This window comes from Oncorhynchus kisutch, linkage group LG2 (assembly GCF_002021735.2).
Source record: "Oncorhynchus kisutch isolate 150728-3 linkage group LG2, Okis_V2, whole genome shotgun sequence".
In the NCBI taxonomy this organism is placed as follows: domain Eukaryota; kingdom Metazoa; phylum Chordata; class Actinopteri; order Salmoniformes; family Salmonidae; genus Oncorhynchus; species Oncorhynchus kisutch.
In genome coordinates, this window is record NC_034175.2 from 64,886,060 (window position 1) to 64,902,362 (window position 16,303).

The 16,303-nt window shown below is 42.1% G+C and overlaps 1 protein-coding gene and 1 long non-coding RNA gene across 2 annotated transcripts; both read left to right on the forward strand.

The window, feature by feature from the left end:
• Positions 1 to 356: 356 nt before the first annotated feature.
• On the forward strand, positions 357 to 5,423 carry LOC109870080 (renin receptor-like). Its single transcript, XM_020460414.2, has 9 exons — positions 357 to 957; positions 1,992 to 2,122; positions 2,656 to 2,784; positions 2,909 to 3,004; positions 3,255 to 3,392; positions 3,499 to 3,552; positions 3,646 to 3,795; positions 3,944 to 4,063; positions 4,416 to 5,423. Exons 1-9 carry the CDS (start codon positions 882 to 884, stop codon positions 4,608 to 4,610), a joined length of 1,089 nt encoding a protein of 362 aa, XP_020316003.1. The 5' UTR covers positions 357 to 881; the 3' UTR covers positions 4,611 to 5,423.
• A 246-nt stretch (positions 5,424 to 5,669) lies between these two features.
• On the forward strand, positions 5,670 to 13,593 carry LOC109870164 (uncharacterized). The gene is made up of 3 exons (XR_002252109.2): positions 5,670 to 5,969; positions 6,097 to 6,186; positions 12,629 to 13,593. It is a non-coding gene; the product is annotated as an uncharacterized LOC109870164 (long non-coding RNA).
• Positions 13,594 to 16,303: the final 2,710 nt, after the last annotated feature.

The window sequence follows — 16,303 nt, forward strand, 5'->3', positions numbered from 1 at the left end:
ATAGTCAGAGGGAGTGTACAGTTGGGATAGAGAAAGCACTGTGTGTCAACATGCACGGGTGAGAGAGCGACAGGTTGAGATTGCCAGAGTTTGAGTTGGGCAGAAATGTTCCTATACCGAGGCAATGAAGAGACTAGAGGATAGCCCAAGGGTGAGTGATTCGACTGTGAGTCCCCCAGTGAGTCGGCCTGAAAAGAGAGGTCCAAAGAGGAGGAGTTTTAGTATTTTATTTATTTATTTAATCTTTATTTAATTAGGTAAGTTGGTTAAAGAACAAATTCTTATTTACAATAATGGCCTACACCAGCCAAACCCGGACGACACTGGGACAATTGTGCGCCACCCTATGGGACTCCCAATCACGGCCGGTTGTGATTCAGCCTGAATTTGAACCAGGGTGTCTGTAGTGACGCCTCTAGCCCTGAGATGCAGTGCCTTAGATCACTGATTTCTTGTATTTATAGCCATGGTGATCAAATGCACTGTGCCGTTGGTGCGAAAATCACAGAAGATTGTTAAGAACTCTTTCTTATTTATTTAAATATTTTTTATATATATTGACTTTCAATGTTAGTAGTTGCAGCAGCAGGGAAATATTTGGGGGTGAGAGATTTAAGTGCTGATGGTCTATAGGAAGATGGTGTAGGACCTTTTTGGGCGAAAGTAGTGGGTAATGTATAGGTGCAGGGTTAGATAGTGGTGCAATATAAGACTCTCCCATGCCCCTTTTTCTTGTTGTTTGTGACCAAAATGTGCAATTCGCACTCTGACCTGCGACAAGAGCAAAACACAACACAGCGTCTATTCTTCCGGAAAGCCACACGAAGAAGATATACGTGACACGCGAGTCATCTGATCTACGTTAGAGCAAAAGGGGAATTATGTTGCTGGAAAATCGCCGAAGGATGGAGACTTTATTCAGCGTAGCGTTTATCTTCTGCTCGGCTTTTACGGCAGGTAAAAATTGGAAATCTTATATCTGATTATTTAGCAACTGATGTAGATCGTTTTCTGGAAATTATCTCATGCAGATGCTATAACGTTAACGAGTCATTTGCATTAATGAAAACGGTAACGTTAGCTAAGAGGCACTAACAGTTTTAGCTAGCTAACGTTAACGCTAAAGAAATGACTTTAAAGAACACTTCCAATCGTGTTGATATAAATACTGTTGGCAATTTGTGGCAAGCCGTGTCTTTCCCTTATGGGCTAATTTCCCTAGCTTGCTAGTAAGCTAACTTGACAGCCTGACCGCCAGGCAACAACAACCACCGAACTGGAACGACAAAACATGAGCTAACATGATGAGCCATTTCCAGCAGTTTTACCCGGTCTGTTGTTGTGCACAACACTATCTAGCAATATGGCTATGGTTCATTGTAAGCTGTCTTACTAACCAGACTCACAGGGGAGCGTCTCGGCTAGCCAGCTGTATCACGTGACATACAGCATTCATTAGTCGGATTCTGTTGCTAAACGTTTTGTGTATTGCAAATCGTTTACTCCAAACGGAAGACGTTTTGAACGATAACGAGAGTTTATATTGGAAAAATTCAGGTCGGTCCCTCCACGTTTCGTTCTACTTGCTTCCGTTTGGTTCCTATAGTTACTATTGCAAAACGTTTGCAACTGACAAAACGTTTTGAATTGGCATCCAACTAAGGAATACACACCATATTCGCTTAACTTCCTCAAAAATCCTTCTGCTTTCCCAGTCACGAGACTCCAGCTAACTAACTAGCTACTGTAGCCTGGCATTCCCATTCATGAAATGGCTGTCTTTCACAGTTTGTAATTAACAGGCAAGTAGGAGCAAATGGCAACACCATACTATCAGAACCCACCTAGATGAACCTCCAAAAGTCATATTATGTGGCCCTGGTGTCCCCTACACCGTATTGAACTCCAAACAGTAGCTAGCTTTGATAAGTTAGATGTTGTTTATAGACAATATTATTTGAACCAAACCAATTCCTTCTGTTTTCCCTCAGGTGTTCAGGGGGACAGCCTCACCATATTGCAGGCCCCAGGGTACGTGTCCTTCCAAAAGGGAGACTGGCCAATCTCTGGGGAGAAGATTCCAGATATGGTGGCTCTGACTATGGGGTTCTCTGTCCAGGAGGTACACACACACTTTAGGCTCCAACAATTTGGACCAGGACCTGAGGATAATCAGACCTGACCCGGTCATTGGAAAAAATACAATGGAGACTCAAACAGACCCTAGAACAATCAGACCGGAAGACAACTTGACCTAACCCATACCCTAACAGTATCGACCACACCCGATTGGACCCCAACATTGTTTATCAGCCAAGTTGCTCTTCTGCTTAACAAATAGGTCTTTATATTATATTGACCAGGCCTTCTATATGTCAATAAATGAACCGTATTCCCATAAAATAAATTTTCCTTGGGTCCGGGTCAGGTCCTGTTTGATTATCATCGGGCCTATGTAACTACAGCTGATAGGCCAGAGTGGACCTGACCACAGCTCTGCATAGCCTATAGCATAAGTTTGAATTTGGGGGTTGGGTCTCCGGTATATCGGGTCCACTTGCACCCGTGAAGACCCACACAGGCGCATATCCTATGTTTGAACAGGTGCGCAAGCCTTTGGTATTTTACATGATACTCTAACATCTGTGTTTGTAGGATCTCTCCTGGCCTGGCCTCCGGGCAGGTCAGTTGTTCCAGCGTCCCAGGGCCAACATGCTGGTGGTGGTGAGGGGGGTGGACAGCCTGGCCCTGCCCCAGAATGTGGCCTCCTATCCCTTGGAGAACGTGAGTGAGGCCAGGCTCCCCATCAGGGGTGATGGTTGAGCAGCAGCAACGTTCTAATTTGAATGAGATTCTTCACCAAGGCTCTGTTATTAATAACTCTTCCCTTGTTCCCTCTCTCCTCCAGCCGGTACCGTTCACCCTGGACAGTGTGGCTGAGACGGTTCATTCTCTCTTTGCTGAGGACACTCCTGTGGTCCTCCAGCTGGCCCCTAGTGAGGAGGTACTGTATGGACCAGCACATGTGTAAAGGTTTCTTTTTTCCAGAGGGTTTGTATGTGCAGGGGGATAGTAATGTTATCAAATAAAAATGTATTTGTCACGTGCGCCGAATACAACAGGTGTAGTAGACCTTTACTGTGAAATGCTGACTTACGAGCCCTTAACCAACGATGCAGTTGGTTAGGAGCTCGTAAAAGGTCAGCCATCCCCTCCGGCGCCATTATTGTGTGTATGTCTACGTGTGTCTACAGAGGCTGTACATGCTGGGGAAGGCCAACGCGGTGTTTGAGGACCTGCCTGTGACCCTGCAGCAGATCCGTTCTCGTCTCTCCCAGGATGGCTCCGTGCTGGCCTCCCTGCCACTTAACTCCCTCAACCGCAACGCTGAGGTAACATGCATAACTAACTAGTGCTGGTTCTATCTGTGTCCCTCGGTTAAAGTGAATAAGGGTTGGTTGATCTCTGAACTCTGATCTTTTTCCTCTCTTCTTATAGGCTGATCTGCTCTTCCTGTCTGAGGTCCAGGTTCTGCATGACATCACTGCCCTGGTAAGACTGAATATGTTGTTTGTTGGGCACAGGGGAATTGGATAATTTCAACGCTGGTCATCTGTTGTGGCTAACCCCCTCACCCTCATGTAGCTGCAGAGACACCGGCACCTGGCCCAGGACCACTCCCCTGACCTGTACTCCCTGGAGCTGTCTGGCCTGGAGGAGCTGGGCCGTCGCTACGGACAGGACTCCCAACAGTATCGAGACGCCACCGCCATCCTGGCCAACGTCCTACAGAAGGTAAGCACGGGGGGGGGGGCTTCCTGGGGGCATCTATATATCAAATTTTGTGGTAGTGGCACGAGTAGTGTTTCTGGGTTTTTATCGCTATACGTGACCACCTGTTTGTCATCTCTCGCTCTCTTTTGCTCTCTCTCCTGTGCTGTAGTTTGGTGAGGACGTGTTTGGTCTCTATGGTGGCAGTGCAGTGGTCGAGGTTGTCACTGTGAAGAGCTTTGAGGCACCATTGACCAGGAAGTCCCGCTCCATCCTGGAGTCCAAACAGATCGTATGTTTGTTTATATTAGCTTCATCTGCCCAGATCTTCTGTTTTTATGTATATATCTATGGATCAGTGGAGGCTGGTGGGAGGAGCTATAGAATGATGTCTCATTGTAATGGCTGGAATGGAACGGAGTCAATGTGTTTTCTATATTTTTGATATCGTTCTAATTATTCCATTCCAGCCATTACAATGAACTTGTCCTCCTATAGCTCCTCCCAACAGCCTCCTCTGATGTATATATTTATGTATCAAACCATGAGCATTTTTAGATGTCTGAAATTCTATACTTCATAGATGAGATTTGCAACTACTGAAATCCTCTCTCTCTTTCCTCCTTTCTCTCCTCATCACACAGAGTAACCCTGGCAGTCCCTATAACCTGGCCTATAAATATAACTTTAATTATGCAGTGATCTTCAACATTGTGCTATGGCTGATGATCATCCTTGCCTTGGCTGTCATTGTCATCTCATACAATCTGTGGAACATGGACCCAGGATATGACAGCATCATCTACAGGATGACCAATCAGAAGATCAGGTTGGACTGAAGTCTGCCCAGCAACACTCCAGCCCTCCAATTAGCCCTCTCCTAGTGGAAGTTTATTGTTTTTCTTGTTTTGTTTGAAAAATAAAGATGTGGAGCCTTGGAGTCTTAGCCCCTACTCTCTAGGTACTTGTTTAGATCTGAGAGAGTTGGATAGGTATAAGCAATATGGTGAAAATAATTCCACCCAGCTTGGTATATAAGCCACGGTCGAACTAATTATAAACCAAATAGTGTATACCTATCCAAACTCTCAGATATACACAAGGTTATAGGGGTTGACTGAGGAGTAGACATCAGAATAGCAGTTGTTCAGGTGGAGGTAATAGTTTAATCCAATATGTATGACATGTATGTGAGGTGCAGTTCACTGTAATGTCACTGGTAAGTACTGCAAAGGTTGACAATACAGAATTTTAACACTGTAGAGCTGTGTCTGAAGCCTAGTCATGTACCTTCTAGCCCACACTTCACATTTATTTTGAGTGTCCACAGTAGTTGTCCTACTTCCTTGGTGATTGAAAATGTCCTGTTTTATTTTTTGTAAAAATAAAAAATATTGTAATGCCCTGAAAGACTGAGAATTATATGGTGTGTGTGATGTAAATGATTGTATTTTTTGAGGTATAAAACTTAAGTTAAAGTGAAATGTGTATATATTGAAGTTAGAAATGCAAATATCTTGAATAAACTGCTGTATTGGTATGGTGAGGTCTGTAATATTCACTGGCATGTTGCATGAATTTTGCAGTTGTGTGACGATATGAAACAGGAAAATATTATGTACAATATGGGCAATAAATTATTTAAAATCCTACGTTTGTGTACTTCAATCAGCAAATTGAATTCTCATGTTTATTAAACCACTATAGTCTACAGAAACCAGTGATACATTGGTACAAATGACCGTGGACAAATTGTCCCACAGTTAGTTTTAGTAAATGTGTCACACGAGTTTATAATAAACACGTTTTCCAATTCAGAGTGATATGTATGACATGTTTACCATCACCGAAAACACTCCTCAAAGCACTTATCCAATACATAAGCAGATCACGAGACTAGATCAGACGTAACTATTGCGCTATATTGAAGTAGCCAATCAGTGAAGCCGTGTAGCTTTCTGCTCCAATAGAGAGACGAGTTCCTGAAACTCCACCTCTAAGGTTATCCGCATACGTAATTGGGTGTGCTTTTGTGTAACTGGTTTGGTAACAGGTTTGGTAACAGCAGATCGACTGTACTACTAAAAGACATCGTCGTTCAAGCAGCAAGACATTCCTCTATCTGACGACAAAAACATCAATTTTCTGAGGAGAAAGAAGAACAGACTCTCGCGCCATGGTTTGACTGCTGATCAAAGGTGCGCGCCGATCTCTTCATTCTAGTTGTTACAAAGTAACATATGAAGTCATGTTACTCAGGCTATACACATCTATGCCAATGATATCTTGTGAGGTGTCAATATTTTTCTAATAATTATCTTTCAGCCAGCATCTGGACGGTGAGGAAGATTCGGGCCCACATTGCTGAGGGAGAGCAAGAGGAGAAGCCCATCTTCACACCATGTGGTGTTATTGGTAAGAACAGTAATGCCATAGATATGCAACAATGCTGATTGTTATCAATTTATCTACAATGTCATGCAAGAACACTTGCGTTACCTAACAATGCCGTAGTAAAGGGTGCGTTCGTAAATTGCTTCCAGTGTGTCAGAGTGCACTTTGGGTTGTTCGTAAATTCAGAGCGTTTCATTCTCGGAGCGCTCACTGAACGCGCTGGTCGAGAAGGGTTCATCCGAGCGTTCTGACCGAACGTTAACTGGCTATAGTTGGCTAGCTTGTCAGCTACTTCCAGACACAAATGACCGAACACCTCACTGACCATTCTACTCACCATGACAGAGCTGGTTAGGCTGTTATGTTATCTAGAGCGTTAGTGACTAGCTGTGCTGCTGGCAACAATTTAATACCCTTTTTTGCCGACGTTTGACACTGTTCATATTCAATGGGTGTTGCGTGTTCGTAAATTCATCAGTTATTTTGCGCTCTGGCACAGACGAGAGTGCTACAATCGGAGTAGATGGCGAGAGTGAATTTACGAACGCACCCAAAGATGCCCTGTCTAAAAATCGCTCGACCTTTTCCTGGTTGCTAAAATACTAATTGTTCGCCTAATTTAAATTAGTGATAAAACAAAAATTATAGTTTAGAGAAAAATATGAATTTTCAGCTGGTGTACAAAACCGAAAGGAAGACTCAAAAACAAAACTTAAGAACAGGAAGTATAGAAATAACGCATGGATTTTTTTTTTTTTAGGCGGCATTATGTCATATCACTCAATTAGGAAACGTGTTTATTATAAACTCTGTCAGACTGAGTGACACATTTAATAAAGATCGACCCCTTCTTATACTTGCTTTCAATGACTATGGTTACATGCACACAAACTGGTTATTGTGGCTAGTCAGATTAATATCATATTTCGATTAAAGTTTACATGCTTTGCAAAAAATAATGATTTCCCCAAATTAACGTGTTTACATGGACACGTGAACTCTGGTGGCACCCTGATGAATGCAGCAAATAGCCAATCAAAATAAACTACTATTCTACCACAGTGACCATGTTATTTTTGGGAAGCATATTTGATTCTGAGTTCGGATCACCGTTTTAAGGTGTTTAGATTGTAAAGAACCAGGTGTACAGTTGAAGTTGTAAGTTTACATACCTTGGCCAAATACATTTAAACTCAGTTTTTCACAATTCCTGACATTTAATCCTTTCATCATATTCTCAGTGGGTCAGAAGTTTACATACACTCAATTAGTATTTGATAGCATTGCCTTTAAATTGTTTAACTTGGGTCAAATGTTTCGGGTAGCCTTTCCACAATAAGTTGAGTGAATTTTTGCCCATTCCTCCTGACAGAGCTGGTGTAACTGAGTCAGGTTTGTAGGCCTCCTTGCTCGCACACACTTTTTCAGTTCAGTCCACAAATGTTCTATAGGATTGAGGTCAGGGCTTTGTGATGGCCACTCCAATACCTTTACTTTGTTGTCCTCAAGCCATTTTGCCACAACTTTGGAGTATGCTTGGGGTCATTGTCGATTTGGAAGACCCGTTTGCGACCAAGCTTTAACTTCCTGACTTATGTCTTCATTCCTCATGATGCCATCTATTTTGTGAAGTGCACAAGACTCTCCTGCAGCAAAGCACCCCCACAACATGATGCTGCCACCCCCGTGCTTTACGGTTGGGATGGTGTTCTTCGGCTTGCAATCCTCCCCCTTTTTCCTCCAAACATAACGATGGTTATTATGACCAAACAGTTCTATTTTTGTTTCATCAGACAAGAGGACATTTCTCCAAAAAAGTACGATCTTTGTCCCCATTTGCAGTTGCAAACTGTAGTCAAAACAAAACTCCAGTTTTGGAGGAGTGGCTTCTTCCTTGCTGAGCGGCCTTTCAGGTTATGTCGACATAGGATTCGTTTTACTGTGGATATAGAGACTTTTGTACATGTTTCCTCCAGCATCTTCACAAGGTCCTTGGCTGTTGTTCTGGGATTGATTTGCACTTTTCGCACCAAAGTATGTTCATCTCTAGGAGACAGAACGCGGCTCCTTCTTGAGCGGTATGACGGCTGCGTGGTCCCATGGTGTTTATACTTGCATACTATTGTTTGTACAGATGAACGCGGTACCTTCAGACATTTGGAAATTTCTCCCAAGGATGAACCAGACTTGTGGAGGTCTACAATTTTTTTTCTGAGGTCTTGGCTGATTTCTTTTGATTTTCCCATGATGTCAAGCAAAGAGGCACTGAGCTTTGAAGGTATGCCTTGAAATACGTACACAGGTACACCTCCAATTGACTCAGGCTAATTGACATCATTTGTCAGAAGCTTCTAAAGCCATGACATAATTTTCTGGAGTTTTCCAAGCTGTTTAAAGGCACAGTCAACTTAGTGTATGTAAACTTCTGACCCACTGGAATTGAGATTATTTCACTGTATCAATCTGTAAACAGTTGTTGGAAAAATTACTTGTGTCATACACAAAGTAGATGTCCTAACCGACTTGCCAAAACTATAGTTTGTTAACAAGAAATTTGTTGTGGTTGAAACACTTAGGTTGGAGTCATTAACTACTTTATTTCAAATTCATTCATCTGTATGTCTTCTTTGATTTTAAGATGAATGTGTTTACGTGATGATTGCATAATCTGCCTACTGCCATAATCAGTTTAATATTGAATTACTACTGTGTGAATGACAGATCTATAACTCACATTTTATGTGAATTTGGTCACCCAAAAAGTTGCATATTGTAGCTTTAAGAACGCTGTAATTACCGAACAATGCAACAGAGCTAACTACCTCTATGGCATAGATTAGAACAATGGCGCCACCTAACAATACCATTAAGTATACTGGCATTACCGAACAATGCCACAGTGCTAACTACCTTACAACCATAGAAATAATAATGAATTGATTTATTTGATAAAGAAGGAAATATACTCTTATAGAAAGTTCTTTAGAAAAATAGAACTTCCCAATACATTATAAATAATGATTCTATATGCAAAGCAATACCTTCAGAACTTAATCAATGAATTAAATGTCATTTGTGTTTTGGAGAACATGTCAGGATAAATGCACAACTTATGTTAGAAGGTTTCCCCCTGCTGGAAAACAAATGTAATAATAAATACATTCTTAAGATATCTTGTTCTTGGAGTTAAAAAGTTAGCTCCTTGAGGGAAATTCTTCTGGAATGCATATGCTACTGAAATTGAATGGAAGAGCTTGATTGCTCCCTCACACATTTTGTATATCAAATAAAATAAAATAAATTCACTTTAAAATCTTGCACAAAGTATACCCTTGCAGTTGTCCTCTAAATCCATTAATTTATACATCTGCCTTTTCTGTGATCAAGAAGGGGAAACTATTATACACTTTATGAGTGACTCTGAAGTTATTTTGGAGCAGGTTAAATATTTACATTTTTTAAATTGTATTTACACATTTATTATATTTACAATGAAAGATGTAATACGTAATTTTTTTTGTGCAGGCTTCACACACTTCATCAGTCTCCCATTCACAATTTGACAAGCAATTTCCTGGCTACATCCCCTTTGTGTGGCCGTAATGCCCCCTAAAAACATCCATTCCCAAGGGACTTTGGACCCTTGGGCTGAATATAATAATGATCATTCCCCCCTCCCGGCTGCGTGCTGAAGCACCTCTCACTCACATGACTCTTTGTCACGTAATCTGGTCTTTCTCACAGGCTACAAGACAGACCCATCGTGAATTCAACTGCGCGCGTCCTTCTCCAATTCCGAGGCTCATATTGAATATATTTTTAAGAACTGTCCACATTTGCTTTTCGTCAGCTAACAAGATGAGTAGGCCCACGAACAGAAAAACCACTAGCCTATGTCAATCTACTATCCTCTGTAGTACAAAAGTTGACCTATTCTGTGCGAGAAATAAATATTCCCAACATAGTCTGGGACAGTTGTGGGACACGGTAGATCCCAAATGAATACAACCACTAGCATAAAAAAAAAACAGTTTTAAGCAATGAGCCTGACGCAACAGATCAGAACATTTAGCTTAAAACGTTTATAAACTATTAGGATATTTCTTCACATAAGCCCAGCAATGCACACACGGCAGTAGAATATAAGAGCAAATGTTCCATTAGCAGAAAACACCATTCTCAAATGTGATTATACAGGTAAATTCTTTTATTATAAAGATGCATTTGAAAATTGTTCCCCAAACTTGAAACTCACGTGCTGGATATTTTATGCCAGTTATGCTCTACATCCGCTGTAAAGCGTATGAATGTGCTTAATTTAAAGTTATTTGCCCACTTTAGTTGTGATAAAAACCTTATCAAAACATATAGGCCTATGGGCTGGACTACATGAGGTGTGCGACTATGATCACAAACAAGGAATGCTCTGTTTCTTGCCTTAAGCTGGGCATCATTTACAAGTGATAGGCTAATATTGTCACCCATCAAACTATTCTTGGTTTAATCTTGTCTTTACATTTACTAAATAATATATGTGTAAAATGTGTTTTGATTTAGAATGGACCATTATCATGCACCTGTATCGAAATGGGGGCAGAGGGAGAAAATACATGTCACCTATGAACTTAAAAAGCGACTGGAGGACGTTTTTCCCATTGTTCATTGTCATTTCATGCCAGCCAGGTAGTCTAGACTCCTGTTGTAAAGAGAAGCGGTGTGCTTAATATTAGCAAAGTTAAGAAATAAATATAGTAGGCCTAGCCTATAGAAAGCTGATGTGAACCTTCTCTTTTCAATAGTAGTCTGTTTTCTTACGCAATTGCATAGCCTATAAAAAAATGTTGCGCAACATGAGCTCATGGGCTCTCATGAAGTGTTTGATTAGATTTTTTAATACATTTGCATTGATGTCAGAGTGATTAGAGGGACAATAGAGTGCTGAGAAGAAGCAGTTAACAAGTTTGGTAGGCTACTAATGACAATCTGCAGCATCAGAGCTTGGAGAAGCCTTACTGTGACTAAACGGTCACGTGGAATTTGACTGCCGTCATGACTCGTGATCACCGGTGTGGCGGAAATACAGTTAACGTAACAGCCCTAGTTATGATTACACAAGCACATGTGTTTATAACCTCCTACTAGGCATGGTCAACTCCTTACATATCTAGACAGCCAATACATCCCCGCTCCCCCCTAGTTCTGCAGGTGGCCTGCCTTATCAGAGACTATTGCCCTTCAGCTGGCCTGCCTTATCAGAGACTATTGCCCTTCAGCTGGCCTGCCTTATCAGAGACTATTGCCCTTCAGCTGGCCTGCCTTATCAGAGACTATTGCCCTTCAGCTGGCCTGCCTTATCATACATGTAACGTAATCAATAAGTTATTATATAGTGACAGGAATAAGTATATTTCAAGTTAAAACCCATCATTATGCAGCATAAACAGCTTAATATCCATATTTGATTTTAATAACCACATTGTGGGCCTGTTAGAACACATAGATCATGACGGATTTTGTGGATATCCACTTTGTTAGAACCAATTTTGTTTTTGAATGGCCGCCAATAACCACGTCCTTGTGTTTTCCCCCACAGTCTGCAGGCTCTTTAACTCGCTGCCTATGTCACCTCAGTCAGAAATGACCTTTACATCTCTATCACGCAAACTGTAGTTCATCAATCCACATTGAATAGAGCCCTGCGTTTCATTACCCTCTTTACTGCATGTATACATTTAATATCGGCCATTGATACATTACACTGTGTAGCACAGACGGTTCAACCTCTGTTTCTGTCGTCAACCAATGTGAAATCAACTAAACATTTCACCATGACATTGGATTTATGTTAAAAGTTGGGTGAAAAAGACTAAATTCAATTTTTGCAAATCCAATCAGTTTTTCACATTGATTCAACGTCATCACATTATTATTATTATTATTTAATGAAGTGGAACAATGTTGATTCAACCAGTTTTTGCCCAATGGGCAGGCTGGCACTGGTAATAGGTTCCCTTATCAGAGACTGAGTTATCCCATGACTTGCAGGCTAAGTCTTCTAATTTCAATTAGCTTATTGCATCTCCACATTTTAAGCACCGGCTGAGAAGGTTAATCTCTAAACCCTGGTTGGACAACATTTCTTAGATCTGTGTAGCAACTTCTATAATAACACTCTAAGGTCACTCCATATGTCTTTAAAATACGTCTGTAACGTTTACCCTTTGTCAATCGTGACGACAACTGTTTTGACAATTGGATACTTCTTGAGCTCTTGTTTGATAACCAGCTATGTACGGCTAGGATTTATAAAGCATTATCAGTCACTACGATTAGGCAGGCTAATTGCATTTTTTGGTAACTAAATCAATTTTGGCGCTGGTCTACTAAACCTTGTTTGCCCTTTGCATAACCTTTACATAGAATGTGTGTGTGTGATACTTCTCTTTATTTCCTGTCTCCTCAGGCTTTAAGAAGGAGCAGTTGACATCAGGTTCTGATCCACCGGCGGCCGTAATGACCCCTGAACCTGATGATGGTATCGCTAACGGCGGCCCGGCTTCGTCAGAGACAGCCGTGCAAAAGTGCGGATCCTGAGGTTAAAGGTCACACTGGATAACTGGCTGGGACCAATAAATTATTATTAAGCATGTCTTGAAAAGGATGCATTCACAGAACTGTATGTCGACAGACGCAGTCTCCTTGTTCGAACAACTTTTGTACGTTTATCAGGGAAATTCTACTTTCCTGATCTGGACTGTCTATAAACAACATTCACTATTCTGATAAGTCTTCATTTCTTCTTCAAAAGTTTGGATTATGTATTGTATTAGTAGATATAACTGCATTGTTGGAGCTAGAAACATAAGAATTTTGCTGCACCTGCAAATCTGTACGCGACCAATAAACTTGGATAACTTTTTTTGTTTAGCCCAACATACTCTTACTTAACTTTGCTTTCCTTAATCAAAGCATTCCAAATTATGACATAAGTCATTCAATTTAATTTACTTTGTAGGTTTCTGAACCCAAGTATGCTAATACGATATCGCAATAAAAAGTTGATTATTTACTGATCTATAGAAGATATTCTTTAACAGCCCTCTAACTGGAAAAATGTTTATGTTGTCATGCCCTTGCTGTCCCAGCCTCTGTCCAGTGTGCCCATACTCAGTGGACCAAATACTAAACTGAGATACTTGCTGTAATTCCAACTTTCAGTCATTAAGTCAGTGTGAAGTTATGACATTTTCATATACACTGATCTCAGGTTAATATTGGGTCCAGTGAGCTCTGTTTAACCTCTGACACCAGATGGCCCTTTACAGCTGCAGCGTGTGATGACCTGCTCACCAACCCCTCCACCCAGGGACTGAGCTGTTCTGATGCCCCTGCTGCAGCTTCCCTAATAAAAACTTAAACTATCTGGTCGACTTGTCTTTTATTGTGTTGTAAGCATATAACTTCCCAGAATATCCATTATGAGCTAGTAGGTACTATCTTCACTAATGAACGTTAAAAATGATCAAGAAGTGCTATGAATCATAAACATTTCTTACATAACTGCAACGTGATATTACAGCCTGGTTACAATTGGTATGGTTATACACAGTGTACAACACATTAAGGACACATGCTTTTTCCATGACTGGCTGACTAGGTGAAGCTATGATCCCTTATTGACGTCACTTGTTAAATCCACTTCAATCAGTTTAAATGAAGGGGAGGAGACCAGGTTAAAGAAGGATCTTAAGCCTTGAAACAATTGAGGCATGGATTGTGTATGTGCCATTCAGAGGGTGAATGGGCAAGACAAAAGATTGAAGTGCCTTTGAACAGGATATGGTAGTAGGGGCCAGGCACACTGGTTTGTGTCAAGAACTGCAATGCTGCTGGGTTTTTCACTCTCAACAGTTTCCCAATCTTATCAAGAACAGTCCACCAGCCAACCTGACACAACTGTGGGAAGCATTGGAGTCAATATGGACCAGTATCCCCGTGGAATGCTTTCGACACCTTGTAGAGTCCATGCCCCGAAGAATTGAGGCTGTTCTGAGGGCAAAGGAGGGGAGGAGAACTCAATATTAGGAAGGTATCAGTAAAGATGTGCGCTGAGAGTCAGGAAGCAAGTTCAGGGAGTGAGTGTTTTAATAAATAAATAAATGCAAACATAAAACAAAGCAGGAACAGCACACAAACTCAACACTTGAACAGAAACAATAACGCCTGGGGAAGGAACCAAAGGGAGTGACATATATAGGGAATGGTGAGTCTGACGATGCGTAGGCGCGCGTAATGATGGTGACAGGTGTGCGCCATAACGAGCAGCCTGGTGACCTAGAGGCCGGAGAGGGAGCACACGTGACAGTATCTTTAATATTTTGTATTCTCAGTGTATAAAACAGGTTACTTTAAGGTAAAAAACGAGAGGGTGGTTGGTCGTGTTCTATAAAGTGAATATCTAGCAACCAAAAGTTGCGTGTTCTAATCTCATCATAGACAATTTTAGCTAATTAGCAACTTTGTAACTACTTTTTATTTACTGTGTAACTATTTAACATGTTAGCTAAGCTTACTGCTAACCCTTTAACCTAATGCCTAACCCTAACGTTAACCTATAACCCCTAGCCTAGGTAACGTTAGCATTAGCCACCTAGCTAACATTATCCACAAGAAATTGGAATTCGTATCATATATATGCACTCACATTCACACACGTGCGCACACACACAAATAGTAGCACACAAACACACAATTGGCCTTGCTGTTTTCATTTGATTGTCTTTGATGTGTTTTGTTGTTACATTGTTGTTCTTTTCTCTTTTTCTCAGTATTTGTATTTTATTGGTTGTTGGCACATCAGGAGGGTAGTTGTTAGGTTGGGTTGGGCAGGGATGGTTCCCCTGAGGGGGTGAAGTTGGGGCGGAGGGGGGATGGAGGAGGAGTTTTTTTGGGGGGGGTGCCTTGGATAGCTGAGCAGCTTCACTGCAGGTGGATTGTATGTTTTTTTTAAATGACCCTAACCAGTCAGGCTTGAAGAGAAGTCACTCAACCGAGGCTGCTCTCCTCTGTGTCAGGGAAGCTGCTCTCCTCTGTGTCAGGGAGGCTGCTCTCCTCTGTGTCAGGGAGGCTGCTCTCCTCTGTGTCAGGGAGGCTGCTCTCCTCAGTGTCATGGAGACTGCTCTCCTCAGTGTCATGGAGGCTGCTCTCCTCAGTGTCAGGGAGGCTACTCTCCTCTGTGTCAGGGAGGCTACTCTCCTCTGTCAGGCTGCTCTCCTCTGTGTCAGGGAGGCTGCTCTCCTCTGTGTCAGGGAGGCTGCTCTCTGTCAGGGAGGCTGCTCTCCTCTGTGTCAGGGAGGCTACTCTCCTCTGTCAGGCTGCTCTCCTCTGTGTCAGGGAGGCTGCTCTCCTCTGTGTCAGGGAGGCTGCTCTCCTCTGTGTCAGGGAGGCTGCTCTCCTCTGTGTCAGGGAGGCTGCTCTCCTCTGTGTCAGGGAGGCTGCTCTCCTCTGTGTCAGGGAGGCTGCTCTCCTCTGTGTCAGGGAGGCTGCTCTCCTCAGTCATTTAGCAGACCGTCTTATCCAGAGCGACTTACAGTTAGTGCATTCTTCTTAAGATAGCTAGGTGGGACAACCACATATTACAGGCAGAGAAAGTACATTTTCCTCAATAATGTAGCCGTCAGTAGAGTCAGAGGTCAAGTGCTGGTTTATTTAGTTATAAATAAATAAAAAGGTGAGGAGGAGGATTGTTTAAGATACTGTTTGAAGATGTAGGGTTTCAGATGTTTTCAGAAGATGGACAGGGACTCTGTTTGGAGTGGAGTGGGCTGAGCGGGAGCTGCCTTCCCATAGGGGTGGAAGTACCAAGAGACCTGAGGTGGCAGAACGGAGTGCTCGGGTTGGGATGTACGGTTTGAGAATAGCCTGAAGGTAGGGAGGGGCAGTTCCTCTTGCTGTTCCATAGGTAAGCACCATGGTCTTGAAGTGGATGCGAGCTGGGTGACATGAGAGAACTTGGTGGGCTGCAGTGTTCTGGATAAGGTGCAGGGGTTTGATGGCACAAGCGAGAAGCCCAGCCATCAGTGAGTTTCAGTAGTCCAGACGGGAGAAGACAAGTGCCTGGATTAGGACCTGCACCGCT